This window comes from Notolabrus celidotus, chromosome 22 (assembly GCF_009762535.1).
Source record: "Notolabrus celidotus isolate fNotCel1 chromosome 22, fNotCel1.pri, whole genome shotgun sequence".
Lineage (NCBI taxonomy): Eukaryota > Metazoa > Chordata > Actinopteri > Labriformes > Labridae > Notolabrus > Notolabrus celidotus.
In genome coordinates this window covers 11,246,168-11,270,953 of record NC_048293.1, presented here as the reverse complement: position 1 = coordinate 11,270,953, position 24,786 = coordinate 11,246,168, and the positions used below count along the sequence as shown (strand labels likewise).

Here is a 24,786-nt window from a genome sequence, read left to right as displayed (position 1 = left end):
AGTATGTGTTGTCATTTCTTCACCTTGCAGTGTAAGCTCTGCAGCAGCTTCCATACCCTCTGCAGACTGGGCTGCCTTGTCATTGGCCGCATGCTGAGCTTGGACTCCCACTGGGTTGAACACACCAGCTCCAGGGATGGCTGATGCCATGAAGCCACCTGGGATCGTGCTGGTCGGAGGAATCATGGCGCCGAATGGTGAATCCTTGAGAGAGTCTTGGCTGCTTACCACTGCAGATTGCACGAAAGCATGGGTGGGTACAGGAGAACATGTTAAGTACAAACTCGAAATACATCAAGGGAAATGACAATCTTCAAAACTCCATGGATGGATTAATTATAAGTGTAGGTCATAAACACTCACAAGCAGATGCTGAGGCCATTCCTGCTGTCTGTGCTGCCTGCAGGAAACCTGGACAACGGGGAAAAAATCTTTTTATGAGCTGGTGAATTTCCTCAGGTTTGATTTTTGTATGACTGTTTGTATCAGCTACCTGGTGGAGGCTGTGAGGCATTAAACCCAGCCCTTATAAAGGGTGGTGGAGGTCCGTAGCCTGGCGGAGGCAAGCTCATGGTGACAGGGAAGCTCGGTGGTACCAAACCTACAGCACTGGGAACAGCCTGGGCCACTGGCAGCTGGATGGGGGAAGATATATGACACTCAATACAAAAGCCTGGATGAGTTAGGGACTTAGAACTTCAGATCAAGACAGAGAAAGACTCTCTGGGGTACCTGCACTGGCATCATGGTGACCTGCTGGTTGTAGGCCTCAGTCTGGGCGTTAGAGACTACTGTAGTCTCAACACTAACTGGCAGACTTGGAACTTCCTTAACTGGCTCAGCATTCTTTGCAGCTTCCCACTCTGCAGAAAACAGAAAAACAGCGATATAAACAACCATCAAACTCTTTATTTTAAAGTTTATTTTGTAGCTTTTTGCCTTTATTGAGAGGAAACGACAGTTGAGAGAATAGAATTCGGGGGGAGAGAGAGTGGTGAATGTCTCGTGGCAAAGGGACACTAGTCAGCTAAGCTAAGCTGGCACCCTCTGTTTTACATTTTGAAGTCTGTTTGAATTTTAACAATCTAATCCTTTATTTCATTGTTCTATGAGAGTTGGGGACTAAGTATAAGAAAAAAAAGTTAATATGGGGATGTAAACAAGATGATCAAATATTATATCAAGAACTGTTACTGTGCTCTCGTGCATGGGTTCCCAAACTTTTCGGGCCTTGACCCCTAAAATATAGGAGCCGGTGACTCACGACCTCCACTGTCCTTGGATGTAATTGAATGTTGCTTCATACTTCATTTAGCTGGTCTGCAGAAAATCAGCCTAGCTAAATGCACATGTTTCATGCGCTGTTATGAATTAACCTACTGCTATGGATGCTTTTGTCGATATATTTACAACGATGAGCAAAACATGCAATTTTAGATTACTTAAAAAAAACAATAATCTGGAAGACTCTTTGGTTTCTCACGACCCCCACTTTGGGATCCCCTGCTCTGGTGATTGTGCCACAAGAAAGAAGATATGCTGATGTGATTCTCTTCACCATCATTAACGGTCTCCTGGTCGATGATTCCTCCTTCAGCAAAGCCATCCAGGTCATCCACCTTCACCTTCTCCCATGGTATGTAGGTGACACCAAGATCCACATCCCAAAACTGCTTGTACTCTTGCTTTACCCCCTTGTTCAGAGCCCATGCAATCTGGTTCAGAAACACAAAGCAGGTTTGCAAAGTCATTTCAAGGAGCGTGCCAGGATTCATGTGCCTGGAAAGCTAAATTGTCTTAAAGTTTTCACTGTCTAAGGTCAAAGGAAAATTACATTAGACGAACCCACAAGGAGAATGAGAACACAGTCAATCAAATTATAAAGGTAATGCATACCTTGATGATTTTGGAGCCAATCTTAAAGGAGCCGGTGCTGAGCTTCTGGCGGGCACGGTATGCATCCTGTCTGTGGACCATGCAGATGTAGGCACAGCCTCTGGGAGGGATCATCTGCACACACACACACACACACAGATTGCATTACATAGGACATGGCAAGGTTGCACTAACCCTATCAAAAGTTACTCAGGTGTATGACTGATTTCAACTAAAGAAAGGAGAGAGCAAGAATGTGTAGCCTAAAAGGATGAAATTGAAATAAAAAGATGGGAGACATTTACAAAGAAATGTGGCAGTTAGCAGCAGCTTCAGGTCACTCTATGATAATGAAAACAGGAGTCCACAGGACAGATATCAAAGAGCAGGCCGTAATGCTGTGTCTACATTACATGGTTAAGAGAGGGAGAGGGCTACTTACGTTGATTGACTCAATCTGGCCAAACTCTTCAAATAAGTTGGTGAGGTCCTGCTGAGTGGCCTTTTTGTCCACCTGGCCCACCCACAGAGTCGTGCTGCACACTGTATAAGGACAGGGGAATGTATATTATTATTCATTAGAGCAGCAGCAACAGCAATTTTTCAAACGATAATGACTTCCACATGACTTTCACTTGCCACTTAGAGTCTTGGATCTAATTGGAGGCAGTCCCTTCTTTTGCCGCTCCTTCTCCCGCTCCCTGGCACGTCTTTCACTGGAGTAGGAGCGTGACGACTTTCTCTTGCGGTCTCTGGAGCGTGAGCGTGACCTCTTGCGGTGTTTACGTTTGCGTGAGCCAGAGCGTGACCTTGATCTTCTCCTTTTTGGAGACCTAGAGGAAGAAAAACAATACAATTGAGTACTCTTCCCAGGTTGATCTTTAGTCATGTTTATCAATGCAACAGACTTACTCTTTCAACATCCTGCTACAACCTAGTATCAAATAAACCCCAGCTCTAATCTAAACATTGATATGAAATATCAGCCCAGCTTTTTTTCAGAGTTCACAAAAAGACAATCTATTTTGATACTCTCCCTTCCCTGATGTAAATGTGGTGAATAAAGTAATGTCATAATAAAGTCATGAGTAAGAGGGAAGGAAAATTAGGAGCATAATCTTATAATATACCACATTTTCCAGATCCAGGCTTCTTTGTTTTTAAATAACAGAAAGCTCAACAAAATTCCAGGTATATAAAAATTAAAAATCCAAGACAATGGCATAACTGATCTAAGTGGGACTGACCTAGAGCGTGACCTTGAGCGCGTTCTGGATCGCGTGCTTGCAATTTTTTTCTCGTCAACATCGAAAATCTCTTCCTCCATACCATCAGGGCCCTCATCCAGATCCATGTCCTAAAATTGACAGAGCCATCAGCAGGTGTTCCACAGAAAATAGAACAGTGCAGAGGAGTATGAATAATCAATGTTGATGGCTCAGTGGCCAAGCTTACCTGCTGTTGGTTGTCTATGGAGTCATCTACCTTGCTGTCTTGCTCAGGGAGCTGTTGCTGGCTGCTGCTCTGACCAGTCGCAACAGAGTTTTCCTGCCCAAAGATCGAGTCCTGCCCCTCTAAGCCTAATGCCTGGAGGAATTTAAAATGAGTAGGTTAAATAATAAATTCAAGAAAGACAAGCACACTTACACATAAACATGATGAGATTGTTTTTATATTTAATTTAATTTAACTTGATTAGAACAATGCACATTAATCAACATTTCAACAGTGTGCCTCAATGTAAATATGCCAGAATTGGCACAATAGCTAATTTCATCTGTAGTCCTAAGGCAGGTACTCACATAAAACATAAAACAACAAGTTTTAAAACTACAGGATGTCACAAAACAGTTAACAGGACACTATACAAACTGACTTACAAACAGATTTTACAAACAAAACAATTGTGACATTATAAAAAGAGGATGGAAGGTGAGACCAAAGCCTTGGGAACGGGCATCAAGTGAGAAAACAGATTATATTATATTATATATCATATTATATTATATTATATTATATTATATTATATTATATTATATTATATTATATTATATTATATTATATTATATATCATATTATATTATATTATATGGTTTTCTTAATTGAGTTATTTTCAGAGGAGCTTGCAGGTACTATGATGAAACATTATTCCTAAATCAACCTAAAGCCATTTACTTTCTAGTGTTTTTATCACTGCAGCATGGGTGGTGGAGCTGGGCGATATTGAAAAATTTGTTCAGGATAACATTTTTCATATCAAACGATATCAATAATTATCACGATAAATATCACCTCATTATTTCATTTAAATGTAAAGGCATATTTTTGGTCCTGAGTGAAAGTTGAAGAAACCAAATGGTTTGTTAGTTTGTATCTGGGATTTTGTTCTCTGATAAGCTTCTTGTGTCCATCATATTTGAAAGTGCTAACAGGAAGTAGGTCTTTTGTGTACGATGAGATTTTTGTGAAGTTCTAGTTTGTAGATTCTTATTTTTCTCAGGTTGAGGTAATTTACATAGTTGTATTTACATATACAACAAAGATATATTTAATTGTATAATGTATGTCGGTTTAGTAGAGCATTTTTTTGAGTAATGCTCTCCCCTCGAAGATTACTGAGAGTTACAGGTGGAGTGATTTATATTGAGAAAAATTCTATCACAATAATTAGCGTTATCATATTATCGCCCAGCCCTAGTGGGAGACATTAATTTATCTATTAAACCCTGGCAAGCTTGAAGACATAATCAGTCATGGAAAAAACTCAAGGGAATTAGTGATCTACATGTGTACGCTGTATCTACCTTCTGTTGGTGCTGCTGGTGCTCTAAAAGCTGCTTCTGAAACTGCTCCAGGTTCTGCTGCTGTAGCTGCTCAGCCAACTGATGGAAGAGGGAGCTGTTCATGGGCTCAGACACCATGGGCCTGGGGGAGATCAGCAGCATGATTAAATCAGTGGAAGTAGTTGATCCCTTAAGATCATAATTCAGTTTTAGTGCAGAAAAATAAAAGCCACATTAAAAAAACAAAACACCGAACTCACAGTTGAGATGATGACGAGTCCTTTTTTGATTCTTCACCACGTTCAGAATCATTCCCAAAATCGAAAGGGCCCAAGAGTTTCTGTAAAAAACAAGCATCACATTAATATCCGGAGGCATCAGGGGAAGCAAGGGCAACACAAATCAAATTTTGCTGCAAAGTACAGCATTACCTTATTAAACGAGGACACCCTCTGCTCCAGTGGGTTGAGGCTGTTAGCAGTAGCAGCAGCAGTGAGTTGAGCTGTCAGAGCTTGCAACTGTACCACCAGGCCAGCATCCAAGGCCTGCAGCAGGGACGGTTGGGGCTTTTGCTGCTGCATCTGTAGACTCTGTACCAGCTGCTGCAGCTACGGTTGGTCATAACAGAGAGTATTTTACAAAAACAGCCAGATAAAATACAGAGGCGACTCAAACATTTGCAGTCTATTTTGCTGTACTCGGATGCTCGGTACAATGTTTTACTAACCTGTTGTCCTTGGGGACTCTGTAGGATCTGTGCCACAGCAGCAACAGTGTCTGTGTTGGTAATCTGGGACGCCCAATCAGGCAGACCCTGGACAATATTAGCAGGAGTAGCAGGGGTAGCAGGGGTACCTAGACACAGAAAGACAGAGGCGTTTAAATATGGACTGAAGTAAATGCATTCGATAATGGTGTCAGCAAGAACATTACAAGCAAATGTGGGCATGTGCTTTTTAGCATCCTCAGATGTAAACAAGCATGGATGTCAGATGTCACCATGTAGTGAGGTGTAGATTGGCAGTATTTCGGTGAAGTTGTAGGTAGGCTGTGTTTGGTTGAACTGGTATATATAGCCACATTCAGAGGACCAATTTGACACTGTTTTCCTGCAGACTCTGTGATCCCATGTTAGATAAATGGTGCTAATTTTTGTTTTCTGAGTGTTTGTAACCTTTAGACCAGTCGGTCAGATGGAATTTAAATCTATGTTTAAATGACTAGGAAATAAGCTGCTTTGGGACATCCCTAATTCTAACTGTATTGTCATATTATCTGTTTGTATTACCAGGTGTAGTGTTGTTGACTGGAGCAGCACTGCTGGGCATGACGGGTGTGACACTTGGAGGGGCAATCCCTGCAGCCATGTCCAGCAGGGGCTGGATGATGTCACTTTTGAAGACAGCATTCTTTTGCCACAGGTTCAGCACTCGCACTATCTTACTCTGGAAACACAGACAAGGATAACAACAGGCATTGTTAGCATCAGAAATATGCAGAGATGCACCTTGTACTGTAATAAAAGCAGATTGCAGGACTCTGCAGGTAAAGGAAAGTGATGATATTTCTAACTTGTAACCTTTGAGATCCCTTATTTATAGTGTGTATCTTCATTTGATCATGAAAGATGTGTTTTTAATTATTCTATTTTGAGTGGTCTAGACACATTTAATGACTGATGATTCACTCACTTAAACACAATAAAACAAAAAAGTGATCCCATTGCTACTACCTGATTTAATCCTCACGACACATCCCTTTATAACTGAGGCATACTCAATATTTAAGAGGTTTTATATCAATGCTCATGACACCATGACAAGCTACAAAAAAACCTATTAAAAACTGTCTGACCTTATCATCTGAAGGGCAGCGGTAGAGGTGCTGGAACGTCGGAATAATATTCTTGCTGAAGCGTGGGGCGAACACATCCTTCTCCGTTCCAAACTGGTGTCGTGACTGTCTGACAATTGAGTCGATGACATACAGCCCTGGAACCTTGTATTCTGGTTTGCACTGTAGATACAGAGAGAAAGGCTGGAGTTAGGGTATTTCAATACAGTGAAACAATAATGCAGTACATTATTATTTGGAAGATCGCCTTTATTCACATGTCCTTATGACTGATTAAGAATAATTACAATTTGTCATTATATTCACCTCATCAATCAGTCAATCTTTATTTATATAGCGCCAAATCACAACAAACGTAATCTCAAGATGCTTTCACTAACATAGCAGGTCTAGACCATACTCTATGTTAAATGATTAACGAAGACCCAACATCAATACAGGATATGATCCAGTCCCCTCTTATGGGCAGGACTCGATCTTATCTCATCTTAATCCAACATTAGCATTGCACCTTTCAATGTTTAGCTAGTTACAGTGGCAAGGAAAAACGTCCTTTTAACAAGCAGAAACCTCGAGCAGAACCAGACTCATGATAGACAGTCATCTGCCTCGACCGAGTTGGGGTTGGAAAGAGGGATTGAGGAGAATAATGGTGAGAGAGCGATGATAGTGATGAAATGGATAGTAGTAGTAGTAGTAGTAGCTATTGCCACTGGAGTCCGGCACGTCCGTAGCAGTTGGATAATCATATTTAATTAAAAGTCCAGGTATCCTTAAAGTACTCACCTTTTGTATGAACTTCTCCACACTCTGGACAACGTGCTTGTAAAACTGGAAGACAAATAAAGAAAAGACAGCATTTTGAGTCACATGAACAGCAGTTTGAGAAAACACGGTTGACATGGCGGATACTGGGATGGGTAATTTAAGACATGCTAGCTGCATAGTACCACAGCAATATCTGAACGAATGCTCCCAGAGGCCCCTGGGGTAGAGAAAATAAGGTGGAATTTTACTTCTAATGGAACTTAATCATCATATCTCTGTTGCTAATGGCAAAACTCTTGAGCCCACCCATGAACTACGCATCTTCAGGGACTGTTTTACCATTTGCATTGACATGCCAACCGATATTTGAAGTGAAGATGCTTGGTATAGCATGCAAAACAGGATTAACAACATCACGGTCAGAACAGTTTGTCTGTTGTGAGTGTAATGATAACAACAGAGCTGGAAAAGGGAAGGTTTTTTATTAAGACTAAAGTGTCAGCCCATGTTATGTTTTGGTTACATTTAGCAGTTGTTTGTACCATATTAGCTTGTGCTTTGACAATTCAATGTCCACTGCATCACTTAAGATATCTAGTTTCCTTGGGGGGGTCCGACAAAAGAAGTGCCTTTTAGCTGCATTGTAGGAGCTTTGATTATTCCCAGTTCATCAAATGCCAACACAAGACAATGGAAGGATTGAAGGGGTCCTCCTCCATGTCCAATCTGTCTCCGATCTGTCACAGCACTGGATCTGATAGGTTTCTATTCTAGTCAGTGAGTTAACTTGAACTAAATCAGCTCTGTTGTGTTCCAGCTGTGCCGAAAGACCTCTATTTTTCCCAGATGCCGGAGCAAGACACATAAATCTCAACAGATTCAGAACAAGTGGGACAGGAAATCAGACACCAAAACAAAGTAAAACATCCAGATAATTTTCAGAATAAAACGCTGTTATCATCAGATCGTTTTTCACTTAACTACGACATCAAAATGACACTTTGAGCAGAGCCAGGCCTGGAGTCAACAGGTCAGAGGTTTTCAGAGGACCAGAAAGACAACATGGCTGAGGAGAGGAGGACGGTAATCCTTGATCAAGTAATTACCGCTGGAAAACCTTCATCACATGACTCCAGCTGTCTGGAGATCCGGCTCTGTGCTGCGTACTGAAAACGCAACCGGTGGGTGTTGATGGACGAGAGAGCCGGACCGCAGCGGATCGGAGACAGACCGGACACAGATCTGGTGGAAGTCCTGTGTAAAAATGCATCTGCCCTCTTGACAAACTTAAGCTTAGCCCCTTTTATATTGTCAGTTCAAGGTGAGACTTTTATGCCCTCCTTGTACATCTGATGCAGAGGCCTAATGGTAAGACAAAGTCATCCCACCACTGAGCTGACATTGGAAATAGCTACAGAGGAGGTGTTAATCCCCAAACTAGCATTAGTCACTGTGGTCACCTTGCCACCCTTGCTCTCTGCTTACAGCTTCTAGATAAATTACAGAACTTGAGTTTTTATACCACAAAGGAGGGTTATTGTTAAAATAATAACATTGCTTTTATTTGATCCAGGCATGGGGTTCTGAATGACATCTTAGAGTCTTCCAAGCTTAAACAGCGACTGGAGTACATTCACACTGAACGGTAATGAGTGCACTTCAATCAGTGTTGAGTTTGGAGAGACATACACTTAACTCATCACGTCTGCATACAACTAACACACAGTTCCTGTAATGAACAGAGTTGGCGATTGCATAGCATGTCGCACACTAAGCAACTGCCTAAAGCCTAAAGTCTTCTTGAGAAGTTGAGGAAAATGTGCAGTTACACAGTGTTTGTTTGGACGGCATGCACTAGCGTTGTGTAGCAGGTCTATCTGTCCTAACTAGCTGCTGATCAGTTTGGTGTGTAGTCCTGGTGTTGCAGTATTTTATCCCAAATGTGCCCAAAGGTTGCTTTCAGTTTGCTGGTGTCGATTATGCAACTTGTTTATTTTGGTTTGAGACACGCGCTGCATCATGTGGTTTTGCTCCTGCTGACAGCTTCATCCTGCAGTGCACCATAAGCAACACATCTTTCAAAACGGCCATCACAGCATTTTCTGTCTCATCATTTCTATAACGTGTGAATTGATGCACGTATTGGCGAGGAGTACAAGACGATACATCGCCAAATTTATTGTTTGACTTGCCCCACAAGGTTCTGTTTAAAAACAGGCAGACGGCTGTCTATCATGAGTCTGGTTCTGATTGAGGTTTCTGCCTGTTATAAAAGGACGTTTTCTCTTGCTGCTGTAACTAGCTAAATACAGTGAGGTGCATTGCTCATGGTGGATTAAGATGAGACAAGAATGAGTCATGTCAGTAAGAGGGGACTGGGTCTTATCCTGTCTTGATGTTGGGTCTTTGTTAATAATTTAACAGACTACGGTCTAGACCTGCTATGTTTGTAAAAGCGTCTTGAGATAACGTTTGTGTTGATTTTGCGCTATTCAAATAAAGATTGATAGATGGATTGATGTGCTAACTTGCTTAGAAATGTGTTTCTAAAAAAAGGGTCTTTCCTTCCTAGATTCCCAAAAACAAGCACAGACTGGTGCTTAAAATATCCACGAGTTCACACAGCTGTAATATCCTTATTTGGGTGCTTGCTTGGCTGGCGGCCACTCACTGGCATACTTCACAGCACACAGATGAACTATAAGCACAAGCTTCCCAAGCAGTGTGCTACTCACAAGTTGTACTTGACAAAGCATGGTGAGATCAAAGCCACTGGAAATAATGCGCTTCTGAGTTCACAGAAGCAGCTCTTTAAATTTGGGAATTGCAACCCCATAAGTATGACCTATTTTACAAAATGAGTGCTCCAATATCACTTCATTATAGGGATGTAACGATACACTCAATCCATGATACGATTCGAATCCAGATTATTTAACAATTTTCAAGAAAACTAGATTGAACTAAAAATTTAAATAACTCTAAATAACTTCTCAGATATGGACAGTTGCAATATATATTTTTCTCTTATATTTCTTTGTAAACAAAGTAATCCTTTTTCATTTTTAAGGTGTGTTGTAACTCAAATAAAACCACTGCACACTGAAATCATACAAAAATACCTTGTTGGAAAATTTCAGAACAACTATTGAGAAATGGAAAGTGAACAATTCCCAAATGAAAGTATTAAATATCAAAACAAACAAGGTAAATCTCTTTAAATTAGGGATGTCAATTTCAAGTATTTTCCGTGATTGATCTTTGGAAATGTTAATGATCAATTATTGTTTAATCACTAAAAAAAATAGACGTTTTCCATGTCAAAAATAAGGTCAAATGTTGTTGTTTTTTTCATTGTTGTTATTTTTTTAAGTCTCAGCTTTCAATATTTTTTGAGTAAATTCACAGCAAAAAAAACCACCCAAATTTGCCTGAGAGGCTGAATAAGTACCAAAACAAATATAGTCAAACAAGCTGTGTCCATAAAAGTAGCAGAGGATCAGAAAGTGTCTTTATTGCATTCCAAAAAAAACTAAGGTCTCAAACGACTCCATCAATGATCAGCTCCATTATGAAGTTTAATCTTCAGCCCTGCCAGATTCAGCCCATGTGGTATTTTGTCAATTACAACATTAAAGGGTAGCCAGCCAGAAAAGATGAGTAGACTGCTATAAAGTGACAGCTGCCGGGTTGGGAACTCTCGAAGTACTTGCTGTGTCTGCTCAAGGCATCAATTAACAGTCAAGAGTCAGGTTTAGCTATAAATAAGAGACCGAGCAAAATAGTCGAGGAAGACATCATACATAGCGCATTATTCCCAGAGGGTAAAGCAGATTGAGGAGAAAAAGAGGGCAGGCGGCACCAGTTTAAGCTAGAATTAGAAATAACCAATCGTAGTGAAGTCTGTTTTTGCTGAGACATGTTCCCTCCCAGCCTCAACTTCATCTTGTGTACAACGACCACCTAACGTAAAGGCAAAATGAAGGGCCCAGCTCTTCATCTTCACATGGTCGTCTATGTATTAACAGAAGTAGGATAAAACTGAATCAACTTGTGGTGTTGCAGAAGAAGAGAGATGATGCTGGAACCTCTCTTTAGAGCTTACAGCACTCACTGTATGCCCAGAACATCACATAACAAACTGGTACTATCAGTCAAATCTGATATCATAGGACTCAGAGTGTTAGAAATTATACAGTGCAGGCTCGAAAACTATTCATAGCTATGTGTTGCTTTATTTATGGTACCCATATTTATGTCAGAAGTTCTCCAAACAGCCAGTAGATGGAGTCAGAGGACAGGAGACTGAGTCACCAAGGTTGATGTTGAACACATAAACCACCTGGACTATTACTGTCATTTCAGGGGAATAAAGTCCAAATAAAACAGATTAGCATTTTGAAGCAGTTGTAGACACACTCAAAAAATTGTAAGCCAATGATCCCATTAAGGTGCCAAGGTGTCAAATTATTTTTCACATTCTTTTTCCTTTTTTTTTTTTGTAATTTCTGATGCCTTCAAGCTTGCACGTCAAGAACATTTGGCTTTAAACATAAAAAAAACCATACTTTTGTCAAAAGATGTCAGTTGAAGAAATGGGTTCGAAAACATTTACAACACCTATCTCACAACTTGGCAAATGTTCAGAAAAATGTGATTGGTGGAAGACAGCAAATGATAAAAGAAGTCACCAAAAAGTGGCAACATTTCTTCCACGGAACAGAACATGCACTGTTAGTTGGTATTCAGTCATACAGAAAATTGCAATGCCGATAAAGCTACAGGTACTTTATATCAAAGCTAATAGTTTAAACTTCATCGTTTGGTATTTTCCAAAGCTATTACAGGGTCCAGAAACAATGCATCCCAGCTATAAGATCCAGTGGTGGGTTGAAGATAGAGTTTTTCCTGCATATTGAATTCTAATTTTACACTGCCTCCAACCCTCATCAGAGTCAGGTGTGTTTTATTATGAAGGGCTGCTTAATTTAATTGAGGACTTAGTGAATTTGTCATTTTAACTGCACTTTAGTGATAGACCAATTATTGACCGGGCCGATAATCGCCGCCAATATTCTGCATTTTGATGCATTGTGACATTGGCCTTTTAAAAATCCGACGGTCGATGCAAGATCAATTTAGAACTGGGTTATTTTGGCTCTGATGCAGCCTAGCCTAACTGTCACTACTCTGTCTCCAGCATTGTCCCAACCACAGCCCCATCTGATTGGTTACACGCCAATCAGCCAATGAGAAACTGCAGGGAGAAATGGAACACAAGCTAGGCTACTGTTTCTGTAGACGGTGTCATTTCTGCCACTTGATTTAGCAAATCTTGAAAGATTCCAACCCAAGCACTCACTTCTGTTTAGGTGTACACTCCACTTGGATTTTTTCCAGCCCTTTACTTTGCCACCAGAAAGTCTGTTCATTTTTGCACTATTTATGGGGCGTAACACAGACGTGCAGCAGAAGAACACGTCTCTCTCCCTCTCTCTCTCCATTGCAGTGTAATATGCCTGTATTGGTGACAGTGTGTGTATAAAAGTTTCAACATGCACAAGTATTGTGAAAGGAATCCTGATAAATACTGCTACGACCAGTCAATAAGGCAGAGAGAGAGACAAAGTTAACTGTTCATAATAATAGAGTAGTCAGGTCATGCATACAGCTTGTCATACTAAAATTTAAATTAAAGTAATAAAACAAAACTAAAAATGGTGGAAGTCAATCCTCTGATTATGTTCAGATCTGACGTTTTACAATCTACATGTTTCAAAATTTCCTGAGGGACCTCCCAACACGCCCCTGACAAAACTTTATTTCAAACAACTTTACTTTAACCCGTTCAAATTAACACATTAGCTTTTATGTTGTATCAAATTGAATTCGATTTTTTTCTTCAAATAAACAAGCTTTGATGTGGGAACTGTCCTTTCTCTAACCAATTATTACAATTCTTACTATATGTTGCCTTTTCAAAGTGTCTGGTTGAGTCAGTATGTGGGGTACACATGAGACTTGTGCACACGGTACGAGAGGTACCACCTCTGCTGTATATTGAGACTGTAAAACTCAAACAGCTGGGACAGAAAACAGCTTGGTAGAGAGCAGTTTTCCTATTTAAACTTGAAATGTGGTCAATCACTGCTCAAATCGAAGACAAAAACCTTCAGGTCAGGAGCCATCTTTTTTAGAGGCTATCTCAATGTCAACATGAGTATATGAGCCAAAATCAAACAGGAAGTCAACCTGTTTAAACTCAGAGGAGACAACAGCCAGAGAGATAGATGCTGTGGTAAGGTTTGTTAAAGTTTTCAATATTTTGATATTTTTCAATACCACGTTCTTTAAAACAATGCAATCTTAAAAATGTGATTTTTTTGTGTTTGACGGTATCAAAAAGTAGAAAGGGATTTAAGGAAACAAATCTATAGTCATATTTTTAATTAAAAGCTACCTCAGGCAAAAGAGTGTGAGCGCAGAGGTTGTGGAATTACACACAGCAAAGGATAGAGAAGCACTGCTAATGAAAAAGCTGCTAAGCAGAGACATAAGATGTTTTTTTCTCAATGTTTTACTGTGGTTACTTATCAATATCCTCAGACTAATGTGCAGGAAGGAGCTCGATTTTGTTTGTTTGCTGTAAGAGTCACTCGTCTTCCTGTCTGTGTGTATACTCTGGTTACTCTCAGGAAAGACTAGCTGTATCACCATGACGAATATCCTTTATCTGAACATGTTTTACCTAATTCTAAACTAACATTGTTATAAAATGAGGATAAACGTAAAGAAAAATAACTGAAATACTAATAAGCTGCATCCCAATTTATTTATTTCAATAAAATCCAACAACAATTCGTAGATTAAAACAAAAACTAATCCACGGAGGCTTGACGTTATCTTACACACAAATAAAGCCCATCACACTGTAGTTACTTATCTCTAAGTGTAGGCCTGTCTCTAGGCAACTGTTTAGCATACCGCAAAGCTTTATGAAATGTGCAACATAAATACGTAACATTTTTAACACCTTATTTTAAAGTATACTTCCAAGTGATGGTGACAAACAGATTTCTATTCAGCATTGTTTCATCCCAAGAAATACCGTAACCCTCCTGTTGTGTTTTTGGTCAAATTGACTGTTTTTAAAGCTAAAAAAAATAAAAAATGTAAAAGTATTTTTTCAGTATGAAACATCTTTGCTTGGGTTAATAGGTGAAGTCAACATATAAAATTATAATGGTTCATTTCCCATTTTAGGCAATATATGCCTTCCAAACCAGCTAAAAACAGCCTAAAAATCTGGGCAGCATGTGACAGAAGAGGTGTCTGGTTCATTTATCAACACCACTTCATAAAAATAGTAATTCAAAATTCTAAATAAAGTAACCCCAAATCTATCATGTAAAATGTCATGTAAAACTATTGCACTTATATTTAGGTCTTTCCAATGTACATTTAAAAAAAGTTTTAACAAGAATTTTCATTAAAAACAAGTGAGTTATCCTCATTGAAGCATTGTCTGTGAGGATTAAAGAACACAATTGCACTAAATATTGCTTTAAATGGTTAATAATGGAGTTAATAATGAGATTAAAAAATTTTTTTATTGGGATTTGTTTGGTTTCTGACACTTCTGGATAATTAAATATGCCCTGGGTCAAACTGACCCAGGAACATTATTGCGGTTCCTGAGAAACGAACATAACAGGAGGGTTAAGAGATCTAATGCGTATGTACCTTTTAGAAATGTTATGATGAATTAGCACATTGAAAGGAATAAAGAAAGAGGATCATGAAGGCAGCAGCAAAGGCTACAGCAGGTTAAATCATATCCTTTGAAAAACTAGATAAGTCTATCTAGAACAAAACAAATGTGATTGTTTCTATTCTGAAGACTGGGTTCATCTACTGTGAATGGATTAGATCTGTGTAAAATGTAAACAAGGAACCAATTTAAGTCTTGACTTTGAAATGTGAATGCATCTTTCTGCTTAACTAGATGGTAAGCCGAGCAGAAGTTATACAACAGGCTGTGATGAAAGTGTTGGTGAACAGTTCCTTGTGGTTTGTTTGCCTGCAGCCTGCTGTGTTGTTGCTCTTTCATTGCTCTGGCTGGGTACAACACTGAGACTACAATATTAAATCGGGGGATAGAAAGACCACCATGTGCTAGCAATTACCTTAACTTAATGTATTAATCAATATAACATAACATGTATAATGGTACATTAAGTTCAATAAGCAGTCTGACATGTTGCTTGATAAGCATATGTTGAATTCTGTGTTTAAAGACCAAAGTACAGAGCAGATCATCACTATCTTGCTCACCCTGTTTTGGGACTCACTCCAGGATGTTAATTCACATATTCAACCAATCAGTGTACACTATCCTTTACTCCTTTGTTACATCTAAGCACTGCTTTCCCATGGCTGTGCAGAAATGTCAGCATGTCTTTAAAAGACCACAATCCACAGAACTAGCTGGATATGGAAGCAGACTGAGGCAGTGTGACAGTAGGAGACAGGGCAGCACAACTACAGACAGTTGCCTGGTTGGACATTCTTCTTGAACCAAAAATCCAAAAGATTCATCATATTGTGTTACCAACACATTTTTATGCTATTAAAGCAAATACTCAACCAAACTTTGGCCGCCAGAATTGAAAACCTAAGCATAAAAAGTAATGATCAGGACAGGTACCCCTACAATAGTTCTACAAGTGTCCCAGTAAGATGATATATTTGAAGCCAGCTATAATGCCAGACAAGGAGCCTGGAACCAAAGCAGCCCACTGAAATCCAGCAGTCTTTATTTGTATAATTCACACCTCTTAAGCAACAAATTCATGTCTTTAAAAAAAAGGCCAAAAGAGTTGTGATGAATGTATCAAACCTCTCTGGTCTTGTCTCACTAAGAGAGTCAGAACAATGAATCTATGAATACTACTGTACATTCTCACAAAGGTCTGTTTATTCTAAATAAGTCAGAACACCGTGGGGTGCACAGCAGTATTAAACTGATTTTTACAGGCACAGGCTACAAGTATTTTTTAGGGCTTGTATTTCAAGGAGATTCTAACAGATATTGTTCTAATTCACCTATGAAGAGGTATTAAACTGCCTACTAGTAAAAAATGTTTTGAATTACATTTTTAAAAAGAGATTCCACAGATCCAAAAATTCACTATTCAAATCAAGATTTGAGTCATTGAATGGATGATTTTTGTTTCAGAAGTAACCTCATAATTTATGCATTTGACACCAAATAACATTAAAGAGCACTTTACTTTTTTTTTAATACATTTGAATTGTTATGCAAAATTTCAGCATATCTTATATTATCTTATATTATATATTTCATAACTTGCAGCTGCCTTAGTAGCCGATACATTCAAATTCACAGTGCCAATCAAAATTCACCATCATCTCTCTCTCTTATTCTCCTCTATCACTCTTTCCAACCCCAACTCTGTCGAGGCAGATGGCTGTCTAACATGAGTCTGGTTCTGCTCGAGGTTTCTGCCTGTTAAAAGGAAGTTTTTCCTTGCTGCTGTAACAAGCTAGACACTGCAAAGTGCTCTGCTCTGATTAAGATGAGATAAGACTGGATCTTATCCTGTCTTGATTGTCAATGATTTAACATTGTGTAAAGTCTCGACCTGCTATGTTTGTAAAAGTGTCTTGAGATAATGTTTGTTGTGATATTGCACTATATATCAATACAGATTGATTGATTTATTGAATATTGTGTTAATAATGAATATAATAGATATATATGCATCATACGTATATCTGTGTCTTCAGCTGGCAGCTAACAGATGAGCACTACTTTACTTTGAAGTAAGTTCACAGCAAAGCACTCAACGAAAACAGCCAAGACAGCTCACTGCTGTCCTTTTGAAATCAGAAGTCTGAGTTCAACTAACATCCTCATGGATAATTCAAGTCTCATGAGTTGACATCCCTGTTTTGTTATTCCTCACCTTAGTGTAAACAATGTTCAGCAGTGATCAACATTTAACATATGCACACTGCTCATTTGGCAGATGTGAGTATTCACTTGCACTGAAATATTGTGTGTCAGGCAAAAAACTTAGATGTGCAATACGTCTTCAAAGTGTAAACCTGCACAGCACTGTACAACACCGTGTGTTATAGGGGTGAGCTTATGGCTTCTTACTACAGCAGGCGGTGGGACATAATAACTTATGACAAGCTACTGCTTGAAGTCGCAGCATCACCAGCTGGTTCTTGCAATATAAACACAGACATTGTGAGAGTAAGAGGAGATCTGAAGCACTGTTTGATACAAAGAAGTAGTAAAATAGTGAAATATCACACGTTATTATCCATCTGTGTGAAAGGCAGCGCAAAACTAGAGACGGTATTGTGTTATAAAGGTGATCATTTGCAACCTCTTTGTCTCCACACATTCTATAACCATACTCATGGGGTCCATCAAGGCTAAGGACCTTGCAGTGATGTGTTTGACACTACTTTGAATGTACAGGAGCATCAAAATTGCTTTTTATCCTTTTATCAAATGTAATTGAGCTCATCATGATCCCAAAGTGCACAAACAAACACATGTCAATGTACTGTGTGTTAAATCAATCATCAGCAGTTCCAAAAAGTTGTTAAAAAACAAACAAACATGGCTTTTAAAGTTTGTCTCCAAATCACACAGCACAATATAAACAGATCCTCCTCATTCCCACAGACAGCAGATGTCAGAGTATTCCTGGTGGTGTCAGACTCTAAACTGTATTGTTATGGCTTTTAAGATATTGTTCTTGTTGTTAAATGTTTTACAGAACCTCAATTTGGGTTCATGTTTATCCCAATAAATGGATTATTAATAGACTATTAACATAATAGTTTAAGTCACCTGTTTGTTATCAAATGTACAGGGAATCAAATCAAAGGGAGACTTAGTCCTCAAATCTGATCAAAAGAGTAAGTGGGCAGACACACAATCAGTGACTGTGTCAAATAGCAGATGTTATCTTCAACTGCCTCAAAACGAAACTGCCTTAGAAACCGTTCCCATGTGAGCAGTTTGTTTTAGAGGCATCATTTGCTACAATTGTTAAAGTTTTCAGGTAAAATAATAGTTATTATGGGCTCATCCTGCAATGTTTATAGAGGCAGTACATTTTCTTTTGTTTTGGAGAGTGCCTTTGAGGTATTTTAGTTAAAAAAAACTGCAAGTGTAATCTTCAATTTGAATGTTTCTAAGGTTCCCTACCCTTGTTTAAAATTAAGATTTCTGTTAGACGTTTCTTTCTAAAGCGGCAACCTCCGGTCTAAAGATATGAGTCCAATGCGGAAGTGCTAGAAACTGTAGTTCATCTGGGATCCGCTTGAGACTGGCTCCGAAAGTACCGGAAACCACATACACAACAATTCAAAAAAGCTGATCTTTACAGCAGAAATAAATATGTTTACAGCCTGGTACAAAAGATGAGTGTAGTCTGGATAGCTCATTTTTGGATCAGCACACACTGTACGGGGGGGGGCATTTATTTTTTTTAATGCGGAAATTTCAAAGATATTGAGATTACTAGTCTTCCAATGAGAGGCACAGCTGACTTGATTGACAGGCGGGAACACTGTAGCTGTTGGCTAGGAGGCTCAAACCCCGCCTCTTTCTTACTCCCCTCTATCTGTCTTTCCAGACCCAACTCAGTCGAGGCATGATGGCTGTCTAACATGAGTCTGGTTCTGCCTGAGGTTTCTGCCTGTTAAAAGGACGTTTTTCCTCACCACTGTAACTAGCTAAATACTGCGATGTGCAATGCTCATGATGGATTAAGGTGGGGTCAGACTGAGTCTTACCCTGTCTTGAAGTTGGGTCTCTGTTCATAATTTGACATAGTGTGGTCTAGACCTCCTATGTTTGTAAAAGCGTCTTGAGATAACGTTTGTTGTGATTTGGCGCTATACAAATAAAGATTGATTGATTGATTGATTGCGGCACAATCGCTCACAGCAGCAATATGGCTGCCGCCGCCGATTGGCCTCTAAACAGCGCTTCAGAAAAGGATGGGTGACGTCACGGATACTACGTCCATTTTTTATACAGTATGTTTTCTCTACATGAATGAATGAATAAATATTTTGTCCTTGTCATGTATAGCAGTATTAACATCTGCATAAATCAAAAGCATATTTAGGATTGTGTTAATGACTACACACAGGCTTGTGTTGCTGCAAAAATCATGTGCGATATTTGAGGATGAGAGTTTATAAGATTGTTCATATCAAAGCCTTCTTTGTTTGGAAAAAGAAAAGTGGGAAGACAGAAGCGAGAGAGCCACAAAACAAGAGGACAGAACCACCTCGAGGCAGTTTCAGGTTTATAAGCAGCTGGTGTATAAGATGTAAGCTCAGCAAAGGTTAGCCTAGTTTACTGCAGACCACTCATTAGCTGGGTGGAGATGCCAGCCAAAACAAAAGGTATGTAGATCATAGTTGTTGGAGAACCACCAATTCAAAATATCAAATATGATTGTAACATAGGATAATGGAAATATTAGATTTATCATATTAGGCTCTTACTAAAAATTCTAAGTGTCAACATGAAAAAAAAAAAGCCAGTCCCGTCAACTGATATAAGATAACAAGAGTATTGCTCACTCGCAGCAAGTGTGACTGACAAAAAAACAAACTATTTATCTTTGATTCCTCTTTGTTTCAACACCAATATAGCAGAAAGCAAAGGAAAAAATGTGTTGCTTGCTATCCCATACATTTGCATCAAATAACATTGCATTAGGGGTGCACAATATTGGGGAAAATGGTGTTCCGGTGCTTCTCCTTTGAACTGCACTATGAACAATACAGGAATTTAAATCGAATAAATGCAGTTTTTTCTATCTTTGGAACTTTAAATCAAACCCCTCCCCTACTTTTACCACCCTGTGTCCCGCCCTCTGACAGTGACTCTGACACCACTGTGGAGAAGGAGAGAGACAAGACAGAACAGGTGGAGCAACATGTGTACTTTCTGATAAATGTAAACGACTGAATGCATGCCATCAATTATTTCTGATGATATTTCAAGCTTCAACAGCCCTGTAACTTCTACTTAAACAAAACGCACCATCTACTTGAATACAATTTTCACAACACTGCAATGTATGTGCACTAAGGTGTATACATTAAGCTTAGAGACTCCTGTTAGTGGTTCCTTTGTGTGCCTACAATGCAAAAAAGCACCAGGACACCGTCTGAAAATCTGTCTTGCTTCGGCGTTTTCCGGGTGTCTATGGTGGCAGCAGCATCACTGCATGTTTACATTTTGACACACAGATACAGTCTATGCATGCACATGAAAACGGATAACTGGTGACAACATGACGTGTCTTTTCTGTTCAGTTTCGCCTTTAGTTCAACTAGCCCTTGAACTGCATTGTCAATAAAAATACACAGGCTTGGATCAGCAGACGAGGGACCATAAAGTACTCTCATTCTAGTTGCCAACATAAAAAATACAGCCTGAGTGTGTTTGGAGACATCTCTGTTGGTTTGCCAAAGCAAACATTCAGGCTCTATGTACTATGAAAGAGACAAACCTCAGGGTAGGGATGGGAATTTACAGTAATCTTTGTACTGGATTACTCGAATTACCTAATGAACGACTACTCAAGTACTCGCAATTATCATTATTTTCGAACCGTAAACAAAAAAATATAAATAAGTCCATTTTGGTTATTAGCAGGCTGATCTTCTCCGCTCTGGTTTCGTCACAACGACGTGTGCTAACAGGGCGAGCAAAAGAAGTGACGCGAGACTGCCTGTTGTCTGTCTCCACTGTTTTCTCCTTGTTCTTGAAGCGCATGTGGTTAAGCATCAAACTAGTATTTCTATGGTATGCAAGTTTAACACCACATATCTTGCACTGCACACTAACGTCATAGTTTTTCTCTAAGTACTTCCAGTCATCACTTTTTTTAACCAACATGTCGCAGGTGTTGCAGACGGTTCTGTATTTGTTGTGCTTTTGTTTGTGGTGGAATGATATGTTCCTAGAGAGTTGCCGTAGCTGCTAAACTGAAAAAACTGAAGCTGTGGCTGGAGAAGTCATACGTTTATATCCATCCCGTTCATTATTTTCCTACCTAATATATTAAGTAAGGCGAAAACAAAAAGCACATGGTCACACATGTAACGCTGTATGAGTTCAATTTATGTTGCCAGGTGTGCAAGTAACAAAATGCTTCTCAAATCAAAATCAAAATCACCATGTTCACAGTCATATTCTTCTGTAATGACAGTACCAAACAACCAAAGATAACTCATAAGATGGTAGTTTGTACACACCCTGAAACAGTATCCATTACAGACCACACCAACATCACCAGCCAATGCTCTGTGATATCAAATAGAAGTGGTAAATGTCCTCTGACCACTCAAAGCACTTTTATGTTATGTGTCACTTTCTCTCATTCACACCAAGGGGTGTGCTATACATTGTCTAAGATTATATATTGATCATTGTTAAAGGGATATTTCAGTATTTTTAAAGTTGGGTTGTATCAGTCACATGTCATTTGCCACGATGGATGCTCGTCAGCTCGGCCCCATCAATGAAAATCTGCCAGGAGAAACAGCAAGCTAGGCAACAGTCTTCTGCAGACGGGGCCAAGTGTGTCGTAATTAAGCTAATTTTGAGAGACTCAGGCCCAAGTACTCATCTCCATTAGTGTGCTCTCCGCTGAGACATTTTCCAGCACTTCACTTTGCCATCAGAAAGCCCATTTGTGGATGCAACACACGCCTATGATCAGCTGTTTCGGGTCTGCTGGTGTCAAAGAGACAGAAATACAATCAGACTTATTAAAGGGTGATTTTGACAGGGCTGATGATATGCGGACACACTTGAACAGCTTTATGAGCTTGAGTTTCTAGAGGAAAAAGCGAGCTCGATGCTCAGAAAGGAAAAAGCAGTTCACATCAGGCTACAGTCTGCAACGCTCACCAACCATTCCACTGCTGTACTGAACGCCAAAGTTTGTTACGGACTTTCTTTAATATTCAGGAGGTAAATCAGAAAACTAGATAAGCAGAACGGAAGTGTGAAGACACAGTCTTAGACATTTGGGGCTTAACATTATACAATACTGAGATTAACAATATATCAGTGACACATACATTATAGACCCGATTAGCTGATCACACAGCAGGTGGACGAACACGTGTGTGCGTTGCATCCACATATAGTGCTAAAACAGCGCTTCTGACGGCACATTTTTCAGTAGTAAACCCAGATGAGTGCTTGGGTTGGAGTCTCATACCACTCAAATAAAAAAATACTGAAATATCCCTTTAACTATGTGCGAAATGTCAATATTGAATATGTCACTTAGACAATATGTCACTTAGACTTGCAAGAGACAACCAGAACACGCCACAAGAGTCCACACACATTCACTTCATAATATCAAGCCTTTTAGGACAGACTATTGCACTTGAGCACTGAGAACACAGCAGTGTTCACGCATAACAACAGGCTAACTTAGCATAGCTACTAGGGATGTCAATTTTAAGTCATCCCTGTGATCGATCTTTAGAAATGTTAACAATCACAGAGATTATCATTAAAAAAAACAGTCAAAAACAATTCCATATGTGTTTTTTCCCCTAAATCCAATTTTCCTTATCGACACAATGGCAATAAACTGAAGGTGTTGAATAACTACAGATCATATTGAGGTTTACAAAATGTTAAACAGGCTGAAAAATCAACGTGTGGAGCAGACTTATAAAAAATTATCTCTGCGGACATACAGCAATGTAAAGTGAAGGCTCAGGCTACAACATGTGGATTTACTGCAACAAGAGAACTGAACAGAAACATATTTCAGAACCGCAGTGTCCAGTTTTCTTCCTACTCGTACTTATTGAGAAAATAGGCATGTGTATATGGTCAGGTGTTAGCCGGGAGTGCAACTGGACCTTAATCAGTCCAGAGGCAGAGAAAAAAAAACTGCTCGTGGAGACCGGTCCCACAGCCACATCCACCAGCTGAGCTTCTCCGCTGCGCGCAACACCTTAAAGCCTGATTTATACTTCTGCGTCAAATCGACAGCGTAGCCTGCACCAGAGGTCTGCGAAGCTCCTGTACCTACATAGAGGCCTGCACACGTAGCTGACATGCACCTCCTCCAAAATGTTACTACGTGTCGAATCGACACGGATCGCGAGCCCTGTGATTGGTCCGCTTGGTGGCATTGTATGTCCTGCATTTACAGCACTTCCGGGATCAGCCGTGTATTTCATCTCCTCCTCTCTATTCTTCCATGTAATCATGTCTGTATGATAAACAGCAACATGTATCAGCTGTAGATTTACATGACACGCTCTGAATTGCTATGGAAACGTAAACAGAGATCATGGCGGGGCTGGAAGCAGGCACCGGCTATCAGAGAGACCACACTGCCCTCAAGCGTTTCGAAAGAGTATCGTTATACATCGACACACATGTATGTGGTGCTCATGGTCGTGTCAGCCCCTGCTGCGTAGGGGAGACGCAGATGTATTAATCATCCTTAAATCAGCTGATTCACATCGAAACATGCTTTAAACCTTAAAACACCTTCCTAATAGCTGAATGAAATATGAGACGACGTGATGTTCGTTACACGGGATAGAAAATCATGAACTAAACAACGTGTTCGAGTAAGTTATTAACAATTAATCGATAATGGATTTATTGTTAATATTTCTAGTAGCTACCTCTATAAGTTCAGAATGGGTGAAAGAACGACTTCAGGAGACAAAACACAAACAGCTTCTGAATTAACGATGTTAGATTTAACTGCTTGATGTGGATCATCCTCACTCGCATGGAGGTGGTTTGGCTTTGAAAAGATGGCTGTTGCCCAAAACAAAAGACTAAATCAGAAAGCGGTCGCTGTTACCGACAGCTTGACAACTAACTTGTTTCACAATCTGCTAATTTACAACGGCACAGAAAATGAAAGGCTTCAAGAGTCAGCGGTTGACCACGATCGATCAGCTATCGCTAAACAAAAACACACTCAGTCAACTTTAGCAGGGTCATTTTAGAAACGAGTGCCTTACGACATGACGGGCAACAGAGGGCAGGAAATAACCAACGCTGTCACCAACTACATTCAATATATTAAAAGGAAGTGTCAGTTTAAAATGCTCTTGAAATAGATTTGTTGGTCTTTGTGTATAATTTTAAATTAACAAATCTTGTAGGCAACTTTCAAATAATTTACCAACGCTTGCACAGTCTGATCTCAATACCTGCTCTGGTTATTTCAGCGTCTTTGTATTGTACTTACTTAAATGGCTCAGTTTCAAATAACAAATAAGACCATATTTTATTAAATATGCAAAAAAAAGAGCATGATATTGTCAATTACTGTTATCTGCAGAATCCCCCAAATATTAAGATATTATTTTATGTCAATTACGCCCACCCCTATTCACACCACATTCATACACTGATGGTAGAGGCTGCTGT

General features: G+C 39.5%; 1 protein-coding gene across 3 annotated transcripts in view; it reads right to left on the bottom strand.

The window, feature by feature from the left end:
- Positions 1-24,786, bottom strand: part of scaf8 (SR-related CTD-associated factor 8) — a 37,642-nt gene that overhangs the window by 3,553 nt on the left and 9,303 nt on the right. For 2 of the 3 annotated variants that reach the window (XM_034674863.1, XM_034674865.1), the window contains 17 exons: positions 7,299-7,343; positions 6,513-6,674; positions 5,947-6,103; positions 5,386-5,513; positions 5,090-5,266; positions 4,919-4,998; positions 4,680-4,800; positions 3,331-3,462; positions 3,123-3,232; positions 2,515-2,708; positions 2,318-2,418; positions 1,897-2,010; positions 1,559-1,715; positions 733-863; positions 494-635; positions 364-411; positions 24-230 (listed from right to left, as the gene is read on the bottom strand). In XM_034674863.1, coding sequence (XP_034530754.1) covers positions 24-230; positions 364-411; positions 494-635; positions 733-863; positions 1,559-1,715; positions 1,897-2,010; positions 2,318-2,418; positions 2,515-2,708; positions 3,123-3,232; positions 3,331-3,462; positions 4,680-4,800; positions 4,919-4,998; positions 5,090-5,266; positions 5,386-5,513; positions 5,947-6,103; positions 6,513-6,674; positions 7,299-7,343 — 2,206 coding nt within the window. The remainder of the gene's footprint in view (positions 1-23; positions 231-363; positions 412-493; positions 636-732; positions 864-1,558; positions 1,716-1,896; positions 2,011-2,317; positions 2,419-2,514; positions 2,709-3,122; positions 3,233-3,330; positions 3,463-4,679; positions 4,801-4,918; positions 4,999-5,089; positions 5,267-5,385; positions 5,514-5,946; positions 6,104-6,512; positions 6,675-7,298; positions 7,344-24,786) is intronic. The other variant, XM_034674864.1, reaches the window with a different exon arrangement.